The sequence below is a fragment of the Mauremys mutica genome, chromosome 2, assembly GCF_020497125.1.
Source record: "Mauremys mutica isolate MM-2020 ecotype Southern chromosome 2, ASM2049712v1, whole genome shotgun sequence".
NCBI lineage: Eukaryota > Metazoa > Chordata > Testudines > Geoemydidae > Mauremys > Mauremys mutica.
The window spans coordinates 298,158,965-298,178,969 of NC_059073.1; the positions used below are offsets into that span (position 1 = coordinate 298,158,965).

Below are 20,005 nucleotides of genomic sequence, written 5' to 3' on the forward strand. Positions count from 1 at the left end.
GCTTTACTGAGGCTACTTAAAATCAAGCCAGTACCCAGCCAATGTTCGTATCTTGCAATACGCCAGTGACAGGTGCCTACAGCCAGGAGGAAGAGATTGGGGAGAGCATAACCTTCGCAGAGAGATGGCAGATGGCACACGTAGCACAGAACATATTCCAGTTCTGTCACCTAGACATTCATAAGCATATTCCATAAAGCCTTACGGGGGCACCGTCACAGCCAGGAGAGCGCCAATACTTATAACTTTACATACAGAAACGACACCCACACCCAGACAGCGTAACCAGAACCAGCCACCCGGAGCCTGCTCCTAGACACCTCATGTGACCCCCTTTACACAAGATTTGGTGCCACTCAGGGCCGCCCAGAGGCTTCAGGGGGCCCGGGGCAAAGCAATTCCCATAAAAAAGTTGCAATGCTCTAGAATCCTGTATTCTCGTGGGGGCCCTGCAGGGCCTGGGGCAAATTGCCCCCCCCCCCCCGGGCAGCCCTGCTGCCATTACACGACCTTGGTTGCAACAATGATCTATGTGGTCCCAGTTTATATCAATGACCTCACAGCTCAGCAGCGCAGCTGCTTCCAACTTAACGCTCCTGGCGCACCGGCAGCCCCCCGTGCTCCTGTGCAGGGGCCCAGTGCGTGTGCCCATCACCCCCACACACAGCTGATGTGCTGCCCGGGTGCTCGAGAGGTGCAGGGCTGTCTGTCTGGGGGGGTTCTCCGCACCGGCCCTGCTCCCACCCTGCACTGGGGGCAGCGCTTAGATGGGGGGGGGGGCAGCAAAGAACAGGCCAGAGAGACAGACACCAGGCTTGGGGGCACCATCCCCTCTCAGTCAGTGCGGCGGTCGGAGGTACTGGGCCAAAGGGAGGAGGGGCGCAGCAGGGGGCGCCGTCCTGGAGAGAATGGAGGGGGTCAGCTCAACGGGGGCATCATTCTTGGGGAGTGGACAGGGGCTCAGCGGGGGGCGCTGTGTTCGGGGAGTGGACAGGAGGTGCCGTGCTCGGGGAGCAGGGTGGGGCGCTCAGTAGGGGCAGGGGTGGCTCTAGGAATCCCGCCGCCCCAAGCAGGGCAGCACGCCGCAGGGGGCACTCTGCCGGTCGCCGGTCCGGCGGCTCCGGTGCACCTCCTGCAGACGTGCCTGCGGATGCTCCACCGAAGCTGCGGGACCAGCGGACCCTCCGCAGGCACGTCTGCAGGAGGTCCACCGGAGCCGCCTGCCGCCCTCCACGGGACGCTGCCCCAAGCACGCGCTTGGCGCGCTGGGGTCTGGAGCCGGCCCTGAGTAGGGGGCACCGTGCTCAGGGAATGGGGGGGCTCTGGGGGGTGTCATGCTCAGGGAGTGGACGGGGGCCGAGCGGGCGGCGTGGTACTCAGGGAGCGGGCGGGGGCTCGGGCAGGCGGGAGCATTGCATGCTGGGAGCCGGGCTCTGGGAGTGGGCGGGGGCTCGGGCAGGCGGGAGCATTGCATGCTGGGAGCCGGGCTCAGGGAGTGGACGGGGGCCGAGCGGGCGGCGTGGTACTCAGGGAGCGGGCGGGGGCTCGGGCAGGCGGGAGCATTGCATGCTGGGAGCTGGGCTCTGGGAGTGGACGGGGGCTGAGCGGGAGGCATGGTACTCAGGGAGCGGGCGGGGGCTCGGGCAGGCGGGAGCATTGCATGCTGGGGGCCGGGCTCTGGGAGTGGGCGGGGGCTCGGGCAGGCGGGAGCATTGCATGCTGGGAGCCGGGGTCGGGGAGTGGGCGGGGGCCGAGCGGGCGGCGTGGTACTCAGGGAGGGGGCGGGGGCTCGGGCAGGCGGGAGCATTGCATGCTGGGAGCCGGAGCCGGGCTCTGGGAGCGGGCGGGGGCTCGGGCAGGCGGGAGCATTGCATGCTGGGAGCCGGGCTCTGGGAGAGGGCGGGGGCCGAGCGGGGCGGCGTGGTACTCAGGGAGCGGGCGGGGGCTCGGGCAGGCGGGAGCATTGCATGCTGGGGGCCGGGCTCTGGGAGTGGGCGGGGGCTCGGGCAGGCGGGAGCATTGCATGCTGGGAGCTGGGCTCTGGGAGTGGGCGGGGGCCGAGCGGGCGGCGTGGTACTCAGGGAGCGGGCGGGGGCTCGGGCAGGCGGGAGCATTGCGTGCTGGGGGCCGGGCTCTGGGAGTGGGCGGGGGCTCGGGCAGGCGGGAGCATTGCATGCTGGGGGCCGGGCTCTGGGAGCGGGCGGGGAATCGGGCAGGCGGGAGCATTGCATGCTGGGAGCCGGGCTCTGGGAGCGGGCGGGGGCCGAGCGGGCGGCGTGGTACTCAGGGAGTGGGCGGGGGCCGAGCGGGCGGCGTGGTACTCGGGGAGCGGGCGGGGACTCGGGCAGGCGGGAGCATTGCGTGCTGGGGGCCGGGCTCTGGGAGTGGGCGGGGGCTCGGGCAGGCGGGAGCATTGCATGCTGGGGGCCGGGCTCTGGGAGCGGGCGGGGAATCGGGCAGGCGGGAGCATTGCATGCTGGGGGCCGGGCTCTGGCCACGCCGCGGGATGCCCATGGCCCTGCCTGCCAGGCTCGTCGCCCGGCTCCCCAGCCCCGTGTGTCCCCACAGGTCCTGTCCCTCGGGGCCGACGTGCTCCCGGAGTACAAGCTGCAGGCCCCGCGCATCCACCGATGGACCATCCTGCACTACAGCCCCTTCAAGGCGGTGTGGGACTGGCTCATCCTGCTGCTGGTCATCTACACGGCCGTCTTCACGCCCTACTCGGCCGCCTTCCTGCTGGGCGAGGAGCCGGAGGACATCCGGCGCAACTGCAGCTACTGCAGCCCCATCAACGTGGTGGACCTGCTGGTGGACATCATGTTCCTCATCGACATCCTCATCAACTTCCGCACCACCTACGTCAACTCCAACGAGGAGGTGGTGAGCCAGCCGGGCCGCATCGCCATCCACTACTTCAAGGGCTGGTTCCTCATCGACATGGTGGCCGCCATCCCCTTCGACCTGCTCGTCTTCGGCTCCGGCTCCGGCTCCGAGGAGGTAACGACCGCGCTGGCCCTGGCGCGACTCCGGCCCTGCCGTGGGGGTGGGGGGCTGGCCCCACCCCTGTATAACCCTGGCCCTCTCCAGCCCCGCCCCATCTGATCCAATCCCACCCCCGTCCAACCCAGGAACTGCCCAACCCCACCCCCATCTGATCCACCCACCTTCCAGCCCAGCCCTGTCCCACCCAGCCGCCTTCCAGCCCCACCCCCTGTCACAGACCCACGGGCTCGGGGCTGCGCCCCCCGGGACGGTCTCTGGGACAGAATGCCCCCTGCCTGGGAGACCCCTTCACTGCGCCAGCCCCCTGGGGGTCCCGCTCTGCCTCCAGGGGGAGCCACGCGGCCTCACCACCCCTAGACTGGCCCTCTGGGCCTGCAGCCCCCCCAGCCCCGTGAGCTCCGGGCAGCGAGTCCCCCGAGACAGCCCCTGAGGGAGACTCGGCCGCTCGCAGGGATCAGGGCCCCTCACCCAGCCCCGGCAGGGACGCTCCCAGCGCGGGCACAGCCGGGTTCACTCGTTAGCTGGCGCCCGGCCTAGGGGCCCGTCGGGCAGCCCGGGGCAGTGAAGGGTGAAGCAGGGTCCGTCCTGGCCAGCCCCGAGCCCAGCCCGGCTGTGGGGAACCCTCGGGTCCGGCTCCGTCCGTCTGTCTGTCTGTGCGGCCTCCTTGGTCAGAGTGCGGGTGAGAGCCCCGACTGCTTCCCACGACCCCCGCGTACCCCCCTCCCCCAGCCCTGTGGTCCCGAGCTGGGGGCTGTAGCTCCGTGTCCCAGCAATTGGATTTGCCATTGGGCCCCGGCAGCTAGCGACTCCCGGCCTGCCCTGAGAGCAGCTCCCCGCCCCAGGTAACAGTGCAGCAGGTGGGGAAACTGAGGCACACACAGCCGTCATCAAGCTCTTGCAGCACCTTTGTCCAGGCTCGTGGGAAGGAGATCAGAGAATCGCAGCGTCGTAGGGCTGGGAGGGACCTCGAGAGGTCGCCTCGTCCAGTCCCCTGCACACGGGGCAGGGCTCAGTATTCCCCAGGCCAGGGGCTCTGAAACGGGGTCGGGACCCCGTCAGGGGTGGCCAACCTGAGCCTGAGAAGGAGCCAGAATTTACCAGTGTGCATTGCCAGAGCCACAGTAATACGTCAGCAGCCCCCCTCAGCCCGCTCCCAGCGCCTCCCACCCACCGGCAGCCCCCTCCCTCCCCACACCTCCCGATCAGCAGGAGGCTCTGGGGAGGGGGCAGGGCCCATGGCAGAGCAGGGTCTGAGCACTGAGCCCCCCGCCCGGCGTCGGGGCCTGTACAAGGAGCCGCATGTTAACCTCTGAGGAGCCCCAGCTTGGCCACGCCCGGCCCCGGGGGGCGCGAGGTTATTCAGTGAGGGCTGCCCCCAGCCCCGCTCCGCCGCCCGCATTTCTAGTGGTGTTAAAGAGTCAGACCATGGCGGTAATGTATGCGGGGGGGGGGCTGTGCCAGGGGCCCCAGGACAAACGCTGGCGAGCCGCTGGCCCGGCCTGGCCGGTGTCGTAATGGGCGTTAATCCGAGTAACCGCAGGGGCAGCTGGGCCGGGGGCCGGGGGGGGGGGGGATGCTCCCCAGATGGGGCTGTAGCCTGGGGCGCAGCAGCTCGGGGAAGGACCTGGGGGTTGTGTGGAAAGCAGCCGAACACGGACGTCTCTAACAGCCCTGCTCTGGCTCAGCCGGACACGCCGGGCCGGATGCAGGGGCCCCGGGGGGGGGGAGCCCGGACAGGCCGGGCCGGATGCAGGGCCCCGGGGGGAGCCCGGACAGGCCGGGCCGGATGCAGGGGCCCCGGGGGGAGCCCGGACAGGCCGGGCCGGATGCCGGGCCCCGGGGGGAGCCCGGACAGGCCGGGCCGGATGCAGGGGCCCGGGGGGAGCCCGGACAGGCCGGGCCGGATGCAGGGGCCCCGGGGGGAGCCCGGACAGGCCGGGTCGGATGCAGGGGCCCGGGGGGAGCCTGGACAGGCCGGGCCGGATGCAGGGGCCCCGGGGGGAGCCCGGACAGGCCGGGCTGGATGCAGGGGCCCCGGGGGGGGGAGCCCGGACAGGCCGGGCCAGATGCAGGGGCCCCGGGGGGAGCCCGGACAGGCCGGGCCGGATGCAGGGGCCCCGGGGGGAGCCCGGACAGGCCGGGCCGGATGCAGGGGCCCCGGGGGGGGAGCCCGGACAGGCCCGGCCGGATGCAGGGGCCCCGGGGGGAACCCGGACAGGCCCGGCCGGATGCAGGGGCCCGGGGGGAGGAGCCCGGACAGGCCGGGCCGGATGCAGGGGCCCCGGGGGGGGGAGCCCGGACAGGCCCGGCCGGATGCAGGGGCCCCGGGGGGAGCCCGGACAGGCCCGGCCGGATGCAGGGGCCCCGGGGGGGGGGAGCCCGGACAGGCCGGGCCAGATGCAGGGGCCCCGGGGGGAGCCCGGACAGGCCGGGCCGGATGCAGGGGCCCCGGGGGGAGCCCGGACAGGCCGGGCCGGATGCAGGGGCCCCGGGGGGAGCCCGGACAGGCCGGGCCGGGTGCAGGGGCCCCGGGGGGAGCCCGGACAGGCCCGGCAGGATGCAGGGGCCCCGGGGGGAGGAGCCCGAACAGGCCGGGCCGGATGCAGGGGCCCCGGGGGGAGCCCGGACAGGCCGGGCCGGGTGCAGGGGCCCCGGGCTCTGCGGGAGGCCGGCCGGGCTGGGCAGAACGGTCCCCGTGGCTTTGAGCCCTGCCCCTCTGCCTGCAGACCACCACGCTGATCGGGCTGCTGAAGACGGCCCGGCTGCTGCGCCTGGTGCGCGTGGCCCGTAAGCTGGATCGCTACTCGGAGTACGGGGCGGCCGTGCTCTTCCTGCTCATGTGCACCTTCGCCCTCATCGCCCACTGGCTGGCCTGCATCTGGTTCGCCATCGGCAACGTGGAGCAGCAGCGCATCGGCTGGCTGCACGCGCTGGGCGAGCAGATCGGCAAGCCCCTGGGCGCCAACGCCTCGCTGCCGGGCCCGAGCACCAAGGACAAGTACGTCACCGCGCTGTACTTCACCTTCAGCAGCCTGACCAGCGTGGGCTTCGGCAACGTCTCCCCCAACACCAACGCCGAGAAGATCTTCTCCATCTGCGTCATGCTCATCGGCTGTGAGTGCGGGGCCGGGCCGGGCGCTGCCTGCGGGGGCTGCCTGCCCCCTGCCTGCCTGCCCCCTGCCTGCCCCCTGCCTGCCAGCCCCCTGCCTGCCTGCCCCCTGCCTGCCCCCTACCTGTGCTGCCCCCTGCCTGCCCCCTGCCTGCCCCCTGCCTGCCTGCCCCCTGCCTGCCCCCTGCCTGCCAGCCCCCTGCCTGCCTGCCCCCTGCCTGCCCCCTACCTGTGCTGCACCCTGCTTGCCCCCTGCCTTCCCCCTGCCTGCCTGCCCCCTGCCTGCCTGCCCCCTGCCTGCCCCCTGCCTGCCTGCCCCCTGCCTGCCTGCCGGCTGCCTGCCGGCCCCCCGCCTGCGCCCTTCGGGCCTGCCGCCTGCCGGCCGCCTGCCTTCCCCTTGCTGCCCGTGCGTGCCCCTGCCGGCCTGCCCCCTGCCCGCCAGCCCCCCGCCCGCCCCCTGCCCACCCCTGCCTGCCACTGCCGTCCCCTGCCTGCCCCCTGCGCACCCTGCCTGCCAGCCCCCTGCCTGCCTGCCCCCTGCCTGCCAGCCCCCTGCCTGCCCCCTGCCTGCCTGCCCCCTGCCTGCCTGCCCCCTGCCTGCCTGCCCCCCCTGCCTGCCCCCTGCCTGCTTGCCCCCTGCCTGCCTGCCCCGCCTGCCTGCCCCCTGCCTGCCTGCCCCCTGCCCGCCCCCTACCTATCCCTGCCTGCACCCACCCTGCACCCACCCTGCCCCCTGCCTGCCTCCTGCCTGCCAGCCCTGCCTGTGCTGCCCCTCCTGCCCCCTGCCTACTCCTGCCTGCGCCCGCCCTGCCCACCTGCTCCCCCCGCCTGACCCTGCCCCCTGCCTGCCTCACACCTGTCCCCTGCCTGCCACCGCCCACTCTCTGCCTCACCCACACCTGCGCCCGCCTCTCGCCCATCCCCTGCTTGCCCCACGCCTGCCCCATCCCACCCGTCCCAGGGGAGCATGCTGGGAGGTGTGGCTGGGAAGGGGGTTGCGTATGTGTGGGTGAGTGTGTGTGTGTGTGCTCATGCACACGTGTGTGCGTCCGCACGCTCACCTGCTGCCTCTGCCTCCAGCCCTGATGTACGCCAGCATCTTCGGGAACGTCTCGGCCATCATCCAGCGCCTCTACTCGGGCACCGCCCGCTACCACACCCAGATGCTGCGGGTCCGCGAGTTCATCCGCTTCCACCAGATCCCCAACCCGCTGCGCCAGCGCCTGGAGGAGTATTTCCAGCACGCCTGGTCCTACACCAACGGCATCGACATGAACGCGGTGAGCTGTGGCACGGCCCCTGCACTCAGTGTGGCCGGCTCCCCGAGTCACCCAGCGCCCCGACGGACCCGACACACCCAGCTCCCCTGACGGACCCCGCGTGTCACGGGGTCCCCGGGCGCTGCTCTGGAGCTGCTCCCCACCAAGCCAGGCAGGACTCTGGGGAGCCTCCTCTCCCTCGGAGCAGCCTGTCTGCAGGGCAAGACGCTCCCACGGCTTCACCTCCTGGGTCTCTCCTGGGAGCATTCAGCATCCTCTGCTCCTCCGTGCGCTTCCCCCAGCGAATCCGCCCAGGTGGGGTCCTGGGGAAGCCACAGGGTCCTGCCCCCCCACTGCGCAGTCAGACGTGACTCTCAGCCAGCCAGGAACACAGAGGTTTAGCATCCCCTTGCGGGGGGGAAGGGCCTGGCCATTAGTTGCCAGGTGACAGAGGGTCGGCCAGAAACTGAGCCCCCCACCCCCCCTCACAGTATTCAGAGGAAACAGAGAGATCACTTGATCATTGCCTGTTAGGTTCACTCCCTCTGGGGCACCTGGCACTGGCCACTGTCGGCAGACAGATACTGGGCTGGATGGACCGTTGGTCTGACCCGGTACGGCCAGTCTTATGTTCTTATTAAGAACAGTCCCACTTTGTCCCCGACGGACCCCGCAGCACCACCCCACACTCAGCACAGTCAGCTCCCTGACTGACCCGAGGCACCCAGCTCCCCGACAGACCCCGCACCCCACACAGAGACACACACCCACACCCCCCTTCACATCCAGACACACCCCCCCCCTCTACACAGCCAGGGATGTACAGACACACACAGAGACGTACAGACCCATACGCACACACACAGACACATGAGCACACCCACCCACACCTGTATATCCGTTGTCACGGACTCACAGATCGTGCCCACTCCTGTCCCCGTGCGCTCCGTGGGGGGGGCCTCTTTCAGTGCAACAGCCCTTCTCGGGGGTCCACCCTCTCTCGGGGTCAGGCCCCTCCACCTCCTGGAGCCGCACCTCTCTGAGCCTCAGCACGTCTGTCTGTGCCGTGGGCCCCTCAGGGAGTCCCCTCGCTCTGGGCCCCCGGGGCCTCCACCCCCCAAAGAGAATAATACCCCCCCACACACACGCCCTCTTCTCCAGACCGCAGCGACTCTCCCCCAGCGTAACACAGGAGGGTTTATTGAGCGTCTGAACCCAGCACAGGAAACTCTCCGGCCTCAGGCCTGGCTCCCTCAGCCCAGCACATCCCAGTCCCCCTGCAGCCAGGGGGGCTCTGCCTGCTCCCCCCCTCCAGCCCCGAGCCCCCCTGCTTCCCAGCTGGGCCTCTGATATCCCCGGCCCCAAGCCCCCCCTGTCCATTGGCTTCTCTCCAGGGAAACAGGGTCGCCTGGGCCTCCTCTCCCCTCTTCTGTCCTCTGGCCCCTCGGGCTGGAACCGGCTGGTCAGGTCACCGGGGTCCTCTCCCCGCAGCCCATTGTCCCCCACTGGCCAGAACCGGCTGTGACTCCTGAGCCGGGTCTCCGGGTCCCCAGGTCCCCAGTCGCTGGGGTCTCCATCCTCCAGGCCGTCGGACGGGGTCCCGAGTTCCCTCTCTGGTCCTCTACCATCCCTCTCCCCTCACCCCATTAAACCAGTAACACCCGGGGACACTGAGTCCCACCCCCCTGCATGCAACCCCCTGGGAAACACGGAAAAGCAAGAAACTCCCCCACTTGGTCACCCCCCGCCCCACAGCTGCGTACACCACACCCACACCCACTGCCACAGAGAGACACGTACACACAGAGCCTCGGGTGCCCAGCTGTCCCGATTTTATAGGACAGTCCCGATATTTGGGGCTTTGTGCTATACAGGTGCCTATTACCCCCCACCCCCCGTCCTGGTTTTTCACACTTGCTGTCTGGTCACCCTAGCAGAGCCACAACCAAGCCAAACGGCCCACACAGGCCACATGGGCACAGCCGGCCTGCCGCGGCCAGCCCCTGCGCTCCCTGCCCGGTAACGGGCTCTCTCCACCCGCCCGCAGGTGCTGAAGGGCTTCCCCGAGTGCCTGCAGGCCGACATCTGCCTGCACCTCAACCGCAGCCTGCTGCAGAGCTGCCGGCCCTTCCAGGGCGCCAGCCAGGGCTGCCTGCGCGCCCTGGCCATGAAGTTCAAGACCACGCACGCCCCGCCCGGCGACACGCTGGTGCACGCTGGCGACGTGCTCACCGCGCTCTACTTCATCTCCCGCGGCTCCATCGAGATCCTGCGCCGCGACATGGTGGTGGCCATCCTGGGTGAGGGGGCGGGCGCTGCCGGGCAGGCGGGGGGGGGCGTGCGGGACGGGGGGGCGGATGCTGCCAGCTGGGGGGGGGGGCGGGCGCTGCCGGGCAGGCGGGGGGGGGGGCGTGCGGGACGGGGGGGGATGCTGCCAGCTGGGGGGGGGGCGGGCGCTGCCGGGTTTGGGGGCGCTGCCAGGCAGGCAGGGTGGTGGGCATGCGGGGCGAGGGGGGGGCGGATGCTGCCAGCTGGGGGGGGGGGGTTGGGCACTGCTGGGTGTTTGGGGGGTGCTGGATGGGCAGTGCCAGACCGGGGGGGCGGGAGCTGTGGGGGGGGCAGTGGATGCTGCCAGTGGGGGGGCACTGCCCGTTGAGGTGAGGGACTGCTGACCAGGAGCTGGGCACTGCCAGGGGGCAGGAGCTGTGGGGTGGCACTGCCAGACAGGGGGGCATGGCCATGGGCTCTCTGTCCCTCACATCACCCCATGGCACAGCCCCCAGCCTGGCGCCCAGGCGACCCTCACAGCACCCCCTGGCCCAGCCCACCCCCGGCGTGTGCCCCCCCATCATCCTGCCCAGCCCACCCCCGGCGTGTGCCCCCCCCCTCCTGCCCAGCCCACCCCCGGCGTGTGCCCCCCCATCCTGCCCCGCCCGCCCCCGGCCTGTGCCCCCCATCCTGCCCAGCCCTCCCCCGGCCTGTGCCCCCCCCATCCTGCCCAGCCCTCCCCCGGCGTGTGCCCCCCATCCTGCCCAGCCCTCCCCCGGCCTGTGCCCCCCCCATCCTGCCCAGCCCGCCCCCGGCGTGTGCCCCCCCCATCCTGCCCAGCCCTCCCCCGGCCTGTGCCCCCCCCATCCTGCCCAGTCCGCCCCCGGCGTGTGCCCCCCCCATCCTGCCCAGCCCACCCCCGGCCTGTGCCCCCCCCATCCTGCCCAGCCCGCCCCTGGCACGTGCCCCATGGGAGACCCGCGCTGACCCTGCCGTGCCGCCCCAGGGAAGAACGACATCTTCGGGGAGCCACTGAACCTGTACGCGCGGCCGGGCAAGTCCAACGCGGACGTGCGGGCTCTGACCTACTGCGACCTTCACAAGATCCAGCGGGAGGAGCTGCTGGAGGTGCTGGACATGTACCCCGAGTTCTCCGACCGCTTCTGGGCCAGCCTGGAGATTACCTTCAACCTGCGGGACGTGAGAGCCGGGGGAGCGCTTCGGGGGGCGGGGGGGTGCCGGGCCGGGGGGGAGAGCTTCGGGGGCTCTGGGGGACGGGGGGTTGCCAGGACGGGGGGAGAGCTTCGGGGGCTCTGGGGGGCGGGGGGGTGCCGGGCCGGGGGGAGAGCTTCGGGGGCTCTGAGGGCGGGGGTGTGCCAGGCCGGGGGAAGAGCTTCGGGGGCTCTGGGGGGCGGGGGGGTGCCAGGCCGGGGAGAGAGCTTTGGGGGCTCAGCCAGGGCAAGGGGGGAGAGCTTCGGGGGGCTCAGACAGGCTTGGAGGGGAGAGCTTTGGGGGTGCTCAGCCAGAGCCAGGGAGGAGAGTTCTGGGGGTGCTCAGCCAGGCTGGGGGGGCTCCGTGGGCTCTCAGCCAGGCTGGGGGGGGGCTGTGTGGGCTCTCAGCCAGGCTGGGGCGGCTCTGTGGGCTCTCAGACAGGCTGGGGGGGGCTCTGTGGGCTCTCAGCCAGGCTGGGGGGGGCTCTGTGGGCTCTCAGCCAGGCTGGGGGGGACATCCCCACCTGCTTCTGACCCCACTCCACCCCCACCCAGCCATCCACCCTGCCCCCAACTAACCAGCAGTGTATTCACCCACCCACTGTGCCATCCACCAACCTGTCCCCCACCTGCCAGCGCCCCCACCCACCTAACCACCAGTGTATCCATCTCCCCCTCTCCCCCTGCCCAGTTCCTGGCCCGGCTCACGGCTCTCCCTCCTTGCAGACCAACATGATCCCTGGCTCCCCCGGCAGCACCGAGCTGGATGGCGGCTTCAACCGGCTGCGGCGCCGCAAACTGTCCTTCCGCCGGCGCACGGACAAGGGTGAGTGGGGGGGCAGCAAGCCCGAGGGGCCGGGGGCCTCCCGCAGTGTAGGCTCTGTGCCCTGCTGAGGGCACCCGCCCCGCTCCCAGCACAGGGTCAGTGGCTCCGCCCAGAGCACCAGCCCCTACTCCTGGGGGAATTCTGTGCCCCAAAATTAAAAATTCTTCCACAGAAAATTAAAAATTCTGTGCGCAATATTTTAAAATTCTGCATATTTTGTCAAAATAACACACTGTAATCACACCAGTTTCAACTATTTTTGGTCATTTATTCCAAACCACCCACCAGCAGGTGTGTCTGTAACAACGCAGACAGCAACAAAGATTCAGGAAATGTTTTTTGACAGATAGATTCCTTACTAGGCATATTCCCAGTGGTGAGCTCCAGCCGGTTCGCACCGGTTCGCGCGAACCGGTTGTTAAATTTAGAAGCCTTTTTAGAACCGGTTGTTCCAGGACAATCGGTTCTAAAAAGCTTTTAAATTTAACAAAGGCTCGGGCAGCTGTCCGCCCGGCCCCGGCCCCAGCTCACCTCCCCGTCTCCCCTGAATGCTCCGCCCTCCTTCTCCTCCCCTTCCCCTGCTTCCCGCGAATCAAATGTTCGTGGGAAGCCTGAAAAATGCAGCAGCCAGGTAAGCTCGGCGCGCCGGGGAGGTGGGACGGGACGGTGTGTGCCTGGCCCAGTCCGGCTCCCCCTGGCTCCGGCCGAGCACCCCAGCCAAGCACCACCAGCTCGGGCTGGTCTCGGCTGAGCGGCTCGGACCCAGCCCAGCTCGGGACCCGCAGCTCTGGCCCGGCCCGGGGAGTCGGGCCCCGCGGCTCCGGCCCCGGTGCCCGCCGAGCGACTCCGGCCTGGCCTGGGGAGTCGGGCCCCGCGGCTCCGGCCCGGCCCGGGGAGTCGGGCCCGACGGCACTGGTCGAGGTCCCCGCGGAGCGGACCCGGACCCAGGCACTGTGGTAAGGGGGCAGGGAGCAGGGAGGCGGTGTTCGGTGGGTTGTGGGGGGGTCAGGGGGGTCAGAGGGCAGAGAACAGGGGGATTGAATGGGGGCCAGGGTCCCGGGGGGGCAGTCAGGAAGGAGCAGGGGTTGGATGAGGTGCTGGGGGGCAGTCAGGGACAGAGAGAAGGGGTGGTTGGATGGGGCAGGGGTCCCAGGGGGCCATCAAGAATGAGAGGAGAGGTTGGATGGGGCTGCAAGGGGCAGTCAGGGGACAGGGAAGGGGGGATGGGTCAGGGGTCCCTGGGGGGGGCTGTCAAGGAACATGGGGGGTTGGACGGGGCACGACCCCCTCATGAGGTGAGGAGGAGGGAACCGGTTGTTAAAATTTTGGCAGCTCATCACTGCATATTCCTACAGAGCTGAGCACTAATTCATGCAAACTACAGCACAGAACCGTATCCCCTGCCCCCCCAGAAGCAGAGCAGAGGCTGGCGGGAGTCGGCTAATGGAGGAGCTGAGGGAGAGGGAACCACATTGCTGGGAAGGAGCCTGGGTGTGGACTTGGGGGGTTGTTGGGTGTGTGTGAGAAAAGTCTGGGACAGGTTTTGGGGGGTGGGGAGGGATTGTTGGGGAGCTTCCCCCATGCAGACCCTGGCTGAGCCCTAGCCACTCCCATTCAGTCAGGCACCGCTGCCCCTGTTTCCATGTGTTCCTGCACCCCCATGTGTCCTTGCACCACCTGCTTGCATCCGACGAAGTGGGGATTCACCCACGAAAGCTCATGCTGCAAAACGTCTGTTAGTCTATAAGGTGCCACAGGATTCTCTGCTGCTTCTACAGAACCAGACTAACACGGCTCCCCCGCTGATACCTGTCCATGTGTGTCCCTCCACCCCCATTTGGACACCCCCTCCCCCCATCCCCATGGGCCCCTGTACCCCGTCCCCAACCCAATGTGTCTCTGTGCCCCACTCCGCCACTCCCTGTCCCTACGTAGCTCTGCACCCCCGCCCCCATCACCGTGCGGCCCTGCACCTCCACTCCCATTCAACCCCCACCCCAGGCTGTCCTCCCCCACTCGTCCTTCTGAGCCCTTGTCTAAGCCCCTGCCCCAAGCACCCCACACTGTGTCTCACCAAAGCGCCTGTCTCCTGGCCTGGCCTGACAGGCCCAGCGACGACGGCACTACAGGCTCTTTCTCCTCCCTAGCTGTCCGGGAGCTGCTGCTCTGTTCTATTGGCACAGTGCCCTCTGGTGGGCAAAAGGCAGAACTGCAGCAACATTTCAGCAGAAGCTTTTTTCTGTGCAAAAAATTAAAAGTCTGCAGAGCTAATTCATTAGGCACGTGTGCAGTGGCGCAGAGTTCCCCAGGAGTAAACCCGCCTCCCAGCGCAGGCTCCGTGCCCCGCCCAGGGCACAGAGGGCTCCGCCCTGGCATTGGACCCCCAGTTGGCTCCTCCCAGCCTCACTCTCTGTCCCCCACGCCGCAGACCCGGAGAATGCCGGGGAGCTGAGGAGCAGCCAGAAGCCGCTGAGGACGGGTCGGACCCACCAGGCGCCGGGGGTCCCGGGGGATCAGCCCGACTGGGAGCCCTCCAGCTCACCCTCCAGCGACGAGGGCGAGCGCCCCGCACCCCTCACCCGCGCCAGCCAGCTGTCCCCCCTCCGCGCCAACGGGGAGCTGCTGATCCAGGGCGACGGGCAGCCCAAGGGCAGCGAGACGGGCAGCCCCCTCTCAGGTGGGACAGGGCACAGCACGTGTGGGGAGGGCCCTGGGGCTGGGTGCCTGGGGGGACACCAAGAGGAACATGGGGGACAGCATGGGGGGGAGGGGAGGGGCTCCAGCGAACCGGTGCCAGGGGGCGCAGGCTCGTCACAGGCCTGATGGCTGCCTGGGGTGGCTGAGGCCTGCAGGCGCCCGCCTCGACCAGTGCCAGGCCGTGGCCATGCTGGGCACGGCCGAGCGATGCTGCCGTGTGTCTGACTGGCCTGGCCCATGGGCAGCCAGCCGCGCCCAGCTGTGAGTGCGGCAGGGACAGCGAGGTCAGGCCTGGGCACGAGCTAATACCTGTCTGCCAGCGTATGGGGCCAGCCGGCTGCAGCGCCAGGCCCCCCCTTGGCCTCTCAGGCACATTCCTGGGCAGCAACACTCACGCTGCCCTCCTGCTCTGCACCCCCCATCCCCTGCCCAAAGGGCACCGGCTAACGCTGGGCAAGCAGCCCTGGCACTTCCCCATGGCCCCTGCGCCGGTGCTGCCCGGGGGGCCAGCTGGGGTCACTCAATCAGGGTGAGCTGCAAACAGACCGGGGCAGCCAAACCCCCAACGCTGGTGGATCTTCCAGTCCTTAGATTTACCAACCAGCCCCAAACAGCTTCTCTAGCACCTCACTGGTCACTCAGAGTCCAAACCCCGCAGCTCCCTTCAAGTGCCCAGCCCCCGGCCTCGGCCAGACACACCTGTCAGAGATGCTGATGATTCCTGAAAATCTGATCTCATCCTATAAAAGAAAAGGTTCTTCCAACCCCAAAGGATCAGCCACACACCCAGCTCCAATTATAACTTAGATCGTACCCACAATACACGCTACAGCCAATTCTTATTAAACCAAAATGTATTAAAAAAGAACAGAGAGAGAGAGTTGGTTAAAAGATCAATCTACAGACGGACTTGAATTCAATTCTTGAGGTCCAGATACAGAGCAGAGATGGTGAGTTCTTATACGTTTCCAGCAGCCTTTCGGCCTGAGAGAACAATCGGCCTCACTCTCCTTCCAACCAGCCTGGCAATTAGCCCAGGGTAATTTACCCGTTGTCAGCTCAGATACAAGTCACCACAACCTTCAGAGAGACACAGACACTGATCCTATTGCCCTCAAGTATCATCACACATGTTAATCTTCCTTCTTTGACCTTTGATCTTTGACCTTGTCTAGCGCTAGACAAGCCTTGTTTGCTGCCATCCCAGCCCTGAGCACCCCCTCCCCTGGAGATCTCTCCCAGCGCGGCCGCAGTTCCCAGCTCTGGTCACTCACAGATCTTCTGAGCCCGGCTGGGAAGCTGGGCCCTGGGTCAGGGCTCTTGCTGGCCCTGTCACCTTCCAGTGAGATGTTAGATCAGCCTCCTAAGGGCACAGCCCCCTGCCCGGCTCACCGGGCTCCTTGTTAGCCCCCTGCCCTGGCACCCCAGGCCCCTCTGCCCAGCCAGGCAGGGCTCCTGCCCTGTGCCACCCGCTCCCCTCTGCCGGGCCAGGGGCTCAGGCTGGCGGGGGCCCTCGGTGCCTGCACCCCGCCCCTCAGAGCCCGTTGTGCAGAGCCAGCCCAACCTCGGGGGCCCTCTGCCAGCCGGCCCCGGCCCCGGCCCCACGGCATCGTCAGCACGGGGACGAGACACCCCGACGTCGGCACTCGTGCAGCCCCCCCCCGGCCCCGCCCACGCTCCTCACGGGCCCCATGGCGCTAGCGGGGGAGGGTCCCATATGGATGGTGGGGGTGGGGGAAGGCCTGGCAGGGGACAGGGGCAGGCCCCATGTGGACAGTGCGGGGTGCGGGCCCCACAGGGACAGCGGGGGGGCGGGACCCACAGGGACAGTGGGGGAGGGGTGTGGGCCCCACAGGGACAGCGGGGGAGGGGTGTGGGCCCCACAGGGACACCGGGGGGAGCGGGCCCCACAGGTTGGGGTGTGAGTCCCTTGGGCCCGGGGCCAGCCCCACCTGAGGTCTCTGTCTCAGAGCTCAGCAGCCCTCGGGCGCGGCCCTGACCCATCTCTCCCCTCCCCTCCCCTCAGGCGCCTTCTCGGGGGTGTCCAACATCTTCAGCTTCTGGGGCGAGAGCCGGGGGCGGCAGTACCAGGAGCTGCCCCACTGCACTGTCCCGGCCCACGCCGGCCTCAGCACGGCCCTGCCCCCCCGGGCCCGCCAGCCCCACGCCGAGCTGCAGAGCCGGCTGGACCAGCTGCAGCAGCAGCTCAACAGGTAGTGGGGGGGGGGGGTGTCTTACACCGGGCCGCTGCCCGGGCGGGGAGTGCGGGGGGCTGGTGTGGGGGGGGGGGGTTGGGGACATGGCAGGGAAAGGCCCCGGGGGCAGGTGTGTGTGGGGGGGGTTGGGGACATGGCAGGGAAAGGCCCCGGGGGGCAGGTGTGGGGGGGGCGTGGCAGGGAAAGGCCCCGGGGGGCAGGTGGGGGGGGGAACATGGCAGGGAAAGGCCCCGGGGGGCAGGTGGGGGGGACATGGCAGGGAAAGGCCCCGGGGGGCAGGTGGGGGGGGGACATGGCTGGGAAAGGCCCCGGGGGGCAGGTGGGGGGGGTTGGGGACATGGCAGGGAAAGGCCCCGGGGGGCAGGTGTGGGGGGGGCGTGGCAGGGAAAGGCCTCGGGGGGCAGGTGGGGGGGGTTGGGGACATGGCTGGGAAAGGCCCCGGGGGGCAGGTGGGGAGGGGTTGGGGACATGGCTGGGAAAGGCCCTGGGGGGGCAGGTGTGGGGGGGGTTGGGGACATGGCAGGGAAAGGCCCCGGGGGGCAGGTGTGGGGCGGGACATGGCGGGGAAAGGCCCTGGGGGGGCAGGTGGGGGGGGGGTTGGGGACATGGCTGGGAAAGGCCCTGGGGGGGGCAGGTGTGGGGGGGGTTGGGGACATGGCTGGGAAAGGCCCTGGGGGGGCAGGTGTGGGGGGGTTGGGGACATGGCTGGGAAAGGCCCTGGGGGGGCAGGTGGGGGGGGGTTGGGGACATGGCTGGGAAAGGCCCTGGGGGGCAGGTTTGGGGGAACATGGCTGGGAAAGGCCCTGGGGGGCAGGTGTGGGGGGGGCGTGGCAGGGAAAGGCCTCGGGGGGGGCAGGTGGGGGGGGTTGGGGGCATGGCAGGGAAAGGCCCGGGGGGGGCAGGTGGGGGGGGGTTGGGGGCGTGGCTGGGAAAGGCCCCGGTGGGGCAGGGGGCGGGGGGGTTGGGGACATGGCAGGGAAAGGCCCCAGGGGGCAGGTGGGGGGGGGTTGGGGACATGGCAGGGAAAGGCCCCGGGGGCCGGTGTGGGGGGGGTGGGGACATGTCTGGGAAAGGCCCTGGGGGGGCAGGTGGGGGGGGGGTTGGGGCGTGGCGGGGAAACGCCCCGGGGGGCCAGGTGTGGGGGGGCGGGGGGGACATGGCCGGGAACGGCCTCGGGGGGCAGGTGGGGGGGGTTGGGGACATGGCTGGGAAAGGCCCCGGGGGGGCAGGTGGGGGGGGGTTGGGGACATGGCTGGGAAAGGCCCGGGGGGGGCAGGTGTGGGGGGGAACATGGCTGGGAAAGGCCCCGGGGGGCAGGTGTGGGGGGGGTTGGGGACATGGCTGGGAAAGGCCCTGGGGGGGCAGGTGGGGGGGGGGTTGGGGGCATGGCAGGGAAAGGCCCCGGGGGGGCAGGTGTGGGGGGGTTGGGGGCATGGCAGGGAAAGGCCCAGGGGGGGAAGGTGGGGGGGGTTGGGGACATGGCAGGGAAAGGCCCCGGGGGGCAGGTGGGGGGGGGGTTTGGGGCCATGGCAGGGAAAGGCCCCGGGGGGGCAGGTGGGGGGGTTGGGGGCATGGCTGGGAAAGGCCCTGGGGGGGCAGGTGGGGGGGTTGGGGACATGGCAGGGAAAGGCCCCGGGGGGCAGGTGGGGGGGGGGTTGGGGACATGGCAGGGAAAGGCCCCGGGGGGGCAGGTGGGGGGGGTTGGGGACATGGCAGGGAAAGGCCCCGGGGGGGCCCCCAGAGGCCCCCCAGTTCTAGCCCTCAGGCCTGGCCCGGTGCCGGTGGGGTCCGGTGGCTCGTGCCGGCCGAGGCGTTGCCGAGTGGGGGCAGGGTGGTGCCCGGGGACGTCTCTGGTCTGTGGCAGGGCCCCTGGGCTGGTTGGGGGGGGCGCCCAGCCCCCACCCTCCGGCTCAGCCCCCCCTCTCCCGGCAGGCTGGAGACCCGCATGGCCGCCGACGTGGGCGCCATCATGCAGCTGCTGCAGCGGCAGGTCGGGCTGGTGCCGCCGGCCTATAGCACCGTGTCGTCGCCGCTCCCCGGGCCGCCCGTCCTGCCCATCCCCCCCCTCCAGCCCTGCCCCCAGGTGAGCCCCCCCCGTGCACACCCCCTGCGGCCAACCGCCGACGGACACCGGCCAGGGCTCTGCCCCCTGGGACGTGGGGCAAGAACCCAACCGAGATCCCATGGGCACACTGGGCCCTCCTTCGCCGGCGCTCCTCACTCCCGACCCGCAGCCCCTGCTCTGCCGGTGCCCCTCACTCCCGACCCGCAGCCCCTGCCGGCCCAGCCCAGCGCTCCCCTCCCCCAGCTCTGCCGGTGCCCCTCACTCCCGACCCGCAGCCCCTACTCTGCCGGTGCCCCTCACTCCCGACCCGCAGCCCCTGCCGGCCCAGCCCAGCGCTCCCCTCCCCCAGCTCTGCCGGTGCCCCTCACTCCCGACGCACAACCCCTGCTCTGCCGGCGCTCCTCACTCCCGACCCGCAGCCCCTGCTCTGCCGGCGCTGCTCACTCCCGACCCGCAACCCCTGCTCTGCCGGCGCTCCTCACTCCCGACCCGCAGCCCCTACTCTGCCGGTGCCCCTCACTCCCGACCCGCAGCCCCTGCTCTGCCGGCGCTCCTCACTCCCGACCCGCAACCCCTGCTGGCCCAGCCCTGCCCCTCTGCGGTGCCCGCGGCTCGGTGAGTTCTGGGCTGCGCTCGGTCGTGGTGTTTTCTGCCCGGTTCCCTGGCTGACAGCATCTCACCCCCGGCAGGTTCCCAGTTACCCGGCGCCGTTCCCGTCCCCGCAGCTGCCCAGCCCAGTGCTGCCCTGCGAGCCGCCCCCCCCCGCGGAGGTGGTGCTGCTGGTGGAGCCGTCGCCCACGCCCCCCCGGCGCCGCTCCCTCCCCGGACAGCTGGCCCAGACGCCGGACTCAGAGACCCTACAGAGACACTGCTCCGACCCAGGCAGTTAATCGGCAGGACGGGGACGGGGACGGGGCGCGGAGCCCTGCGCAGGGGGACCAGGGCCTCAGGGCCGCCGCCCCCTCCCCGCCCCCAGGGACAACAGTGCCGCCGGGCTGAGGGCCTGGCCACACGCTAGCCAGGCGGGACCCACGGCCGAGCCCACGCTGCCAGGACGTTAGCCGGCCTAACGGATCCGGGACGGGACCCGCGCGCCCTGCGCTGCCCAGAGACTGGTACGAAGAAACAGGCTGGCCGGGGATGGACCCACAGCCCGGGCCCCGGGAATTACCACGGGGCGGGGCCGACAGCGCAGCCCCCGCGGCCAGGGCTGGCCCCCGTGGGTGCCAGGCGGGCGGGGCCAAAAGGGGTGAGCACGCTGGGGGCCCAGGTCTCACCTGCCTGGCTGCCCCGTGGGTGCCCTGATATGAGCACGCGTGTGCGCCGCTGGCGGGGGGGGGGGGGGAATGTG

The 20,005-nt window shown here is 70.2% G+C and overlaps 1 protein-coding gene across 1 annotated transcript in view; it reads left to right on the forward strand.

Annotated features, from left to right (window-relative positions):
* Window positions 1–20,005, forward strand: part of LOC123363332 (potassium voltage-gated channel subfamily H member 2-like) — a 120,277-nt gene extending 100,272 nt beyond the window's left edge. Inside the window, exons 5-14 of the mRNA XM_045004188.1 lie at window positions 2,569–2,997; window positions 5,730–6,117; window positions 7,193–7,392; window positions 9,419–9,671; window positions 10,646–10,839; window positions 11,577–11,676; window positions 14,105–14,353; window positions 16,400–16,586; window positions 18,522–18,672; window positions 19,344–20,005. Of these exons, the coding sequence (XP_044860123.1) occupies window positions 2,569–2,997; window positions 5,730–6,117; window positions 7,193–7,392; window positions 9,419–9,671; window positions 10,646–10,839; window positions 11,577–11,676; window positions 14,105–14,353; window positions 16,400–16,586; window positions 18,522–18,672; window positions 19,344–19,544 (2,352 nt within the window). The 3' untranslated portion in view covers window positions 19,545–20,005. The remainder of the gene's footprint in view (window positions 1–2,568; window positions 2,998–5,729; window positions 6,118–7,192; window positions 7,393–9,418; window positions 9,672–10,645; window positions 10,840–11,576; window positions 11,677–14,104; window positions 14,354–16,399; window positions 16,587–18,521; window positions 18,673–19,343) is intronic.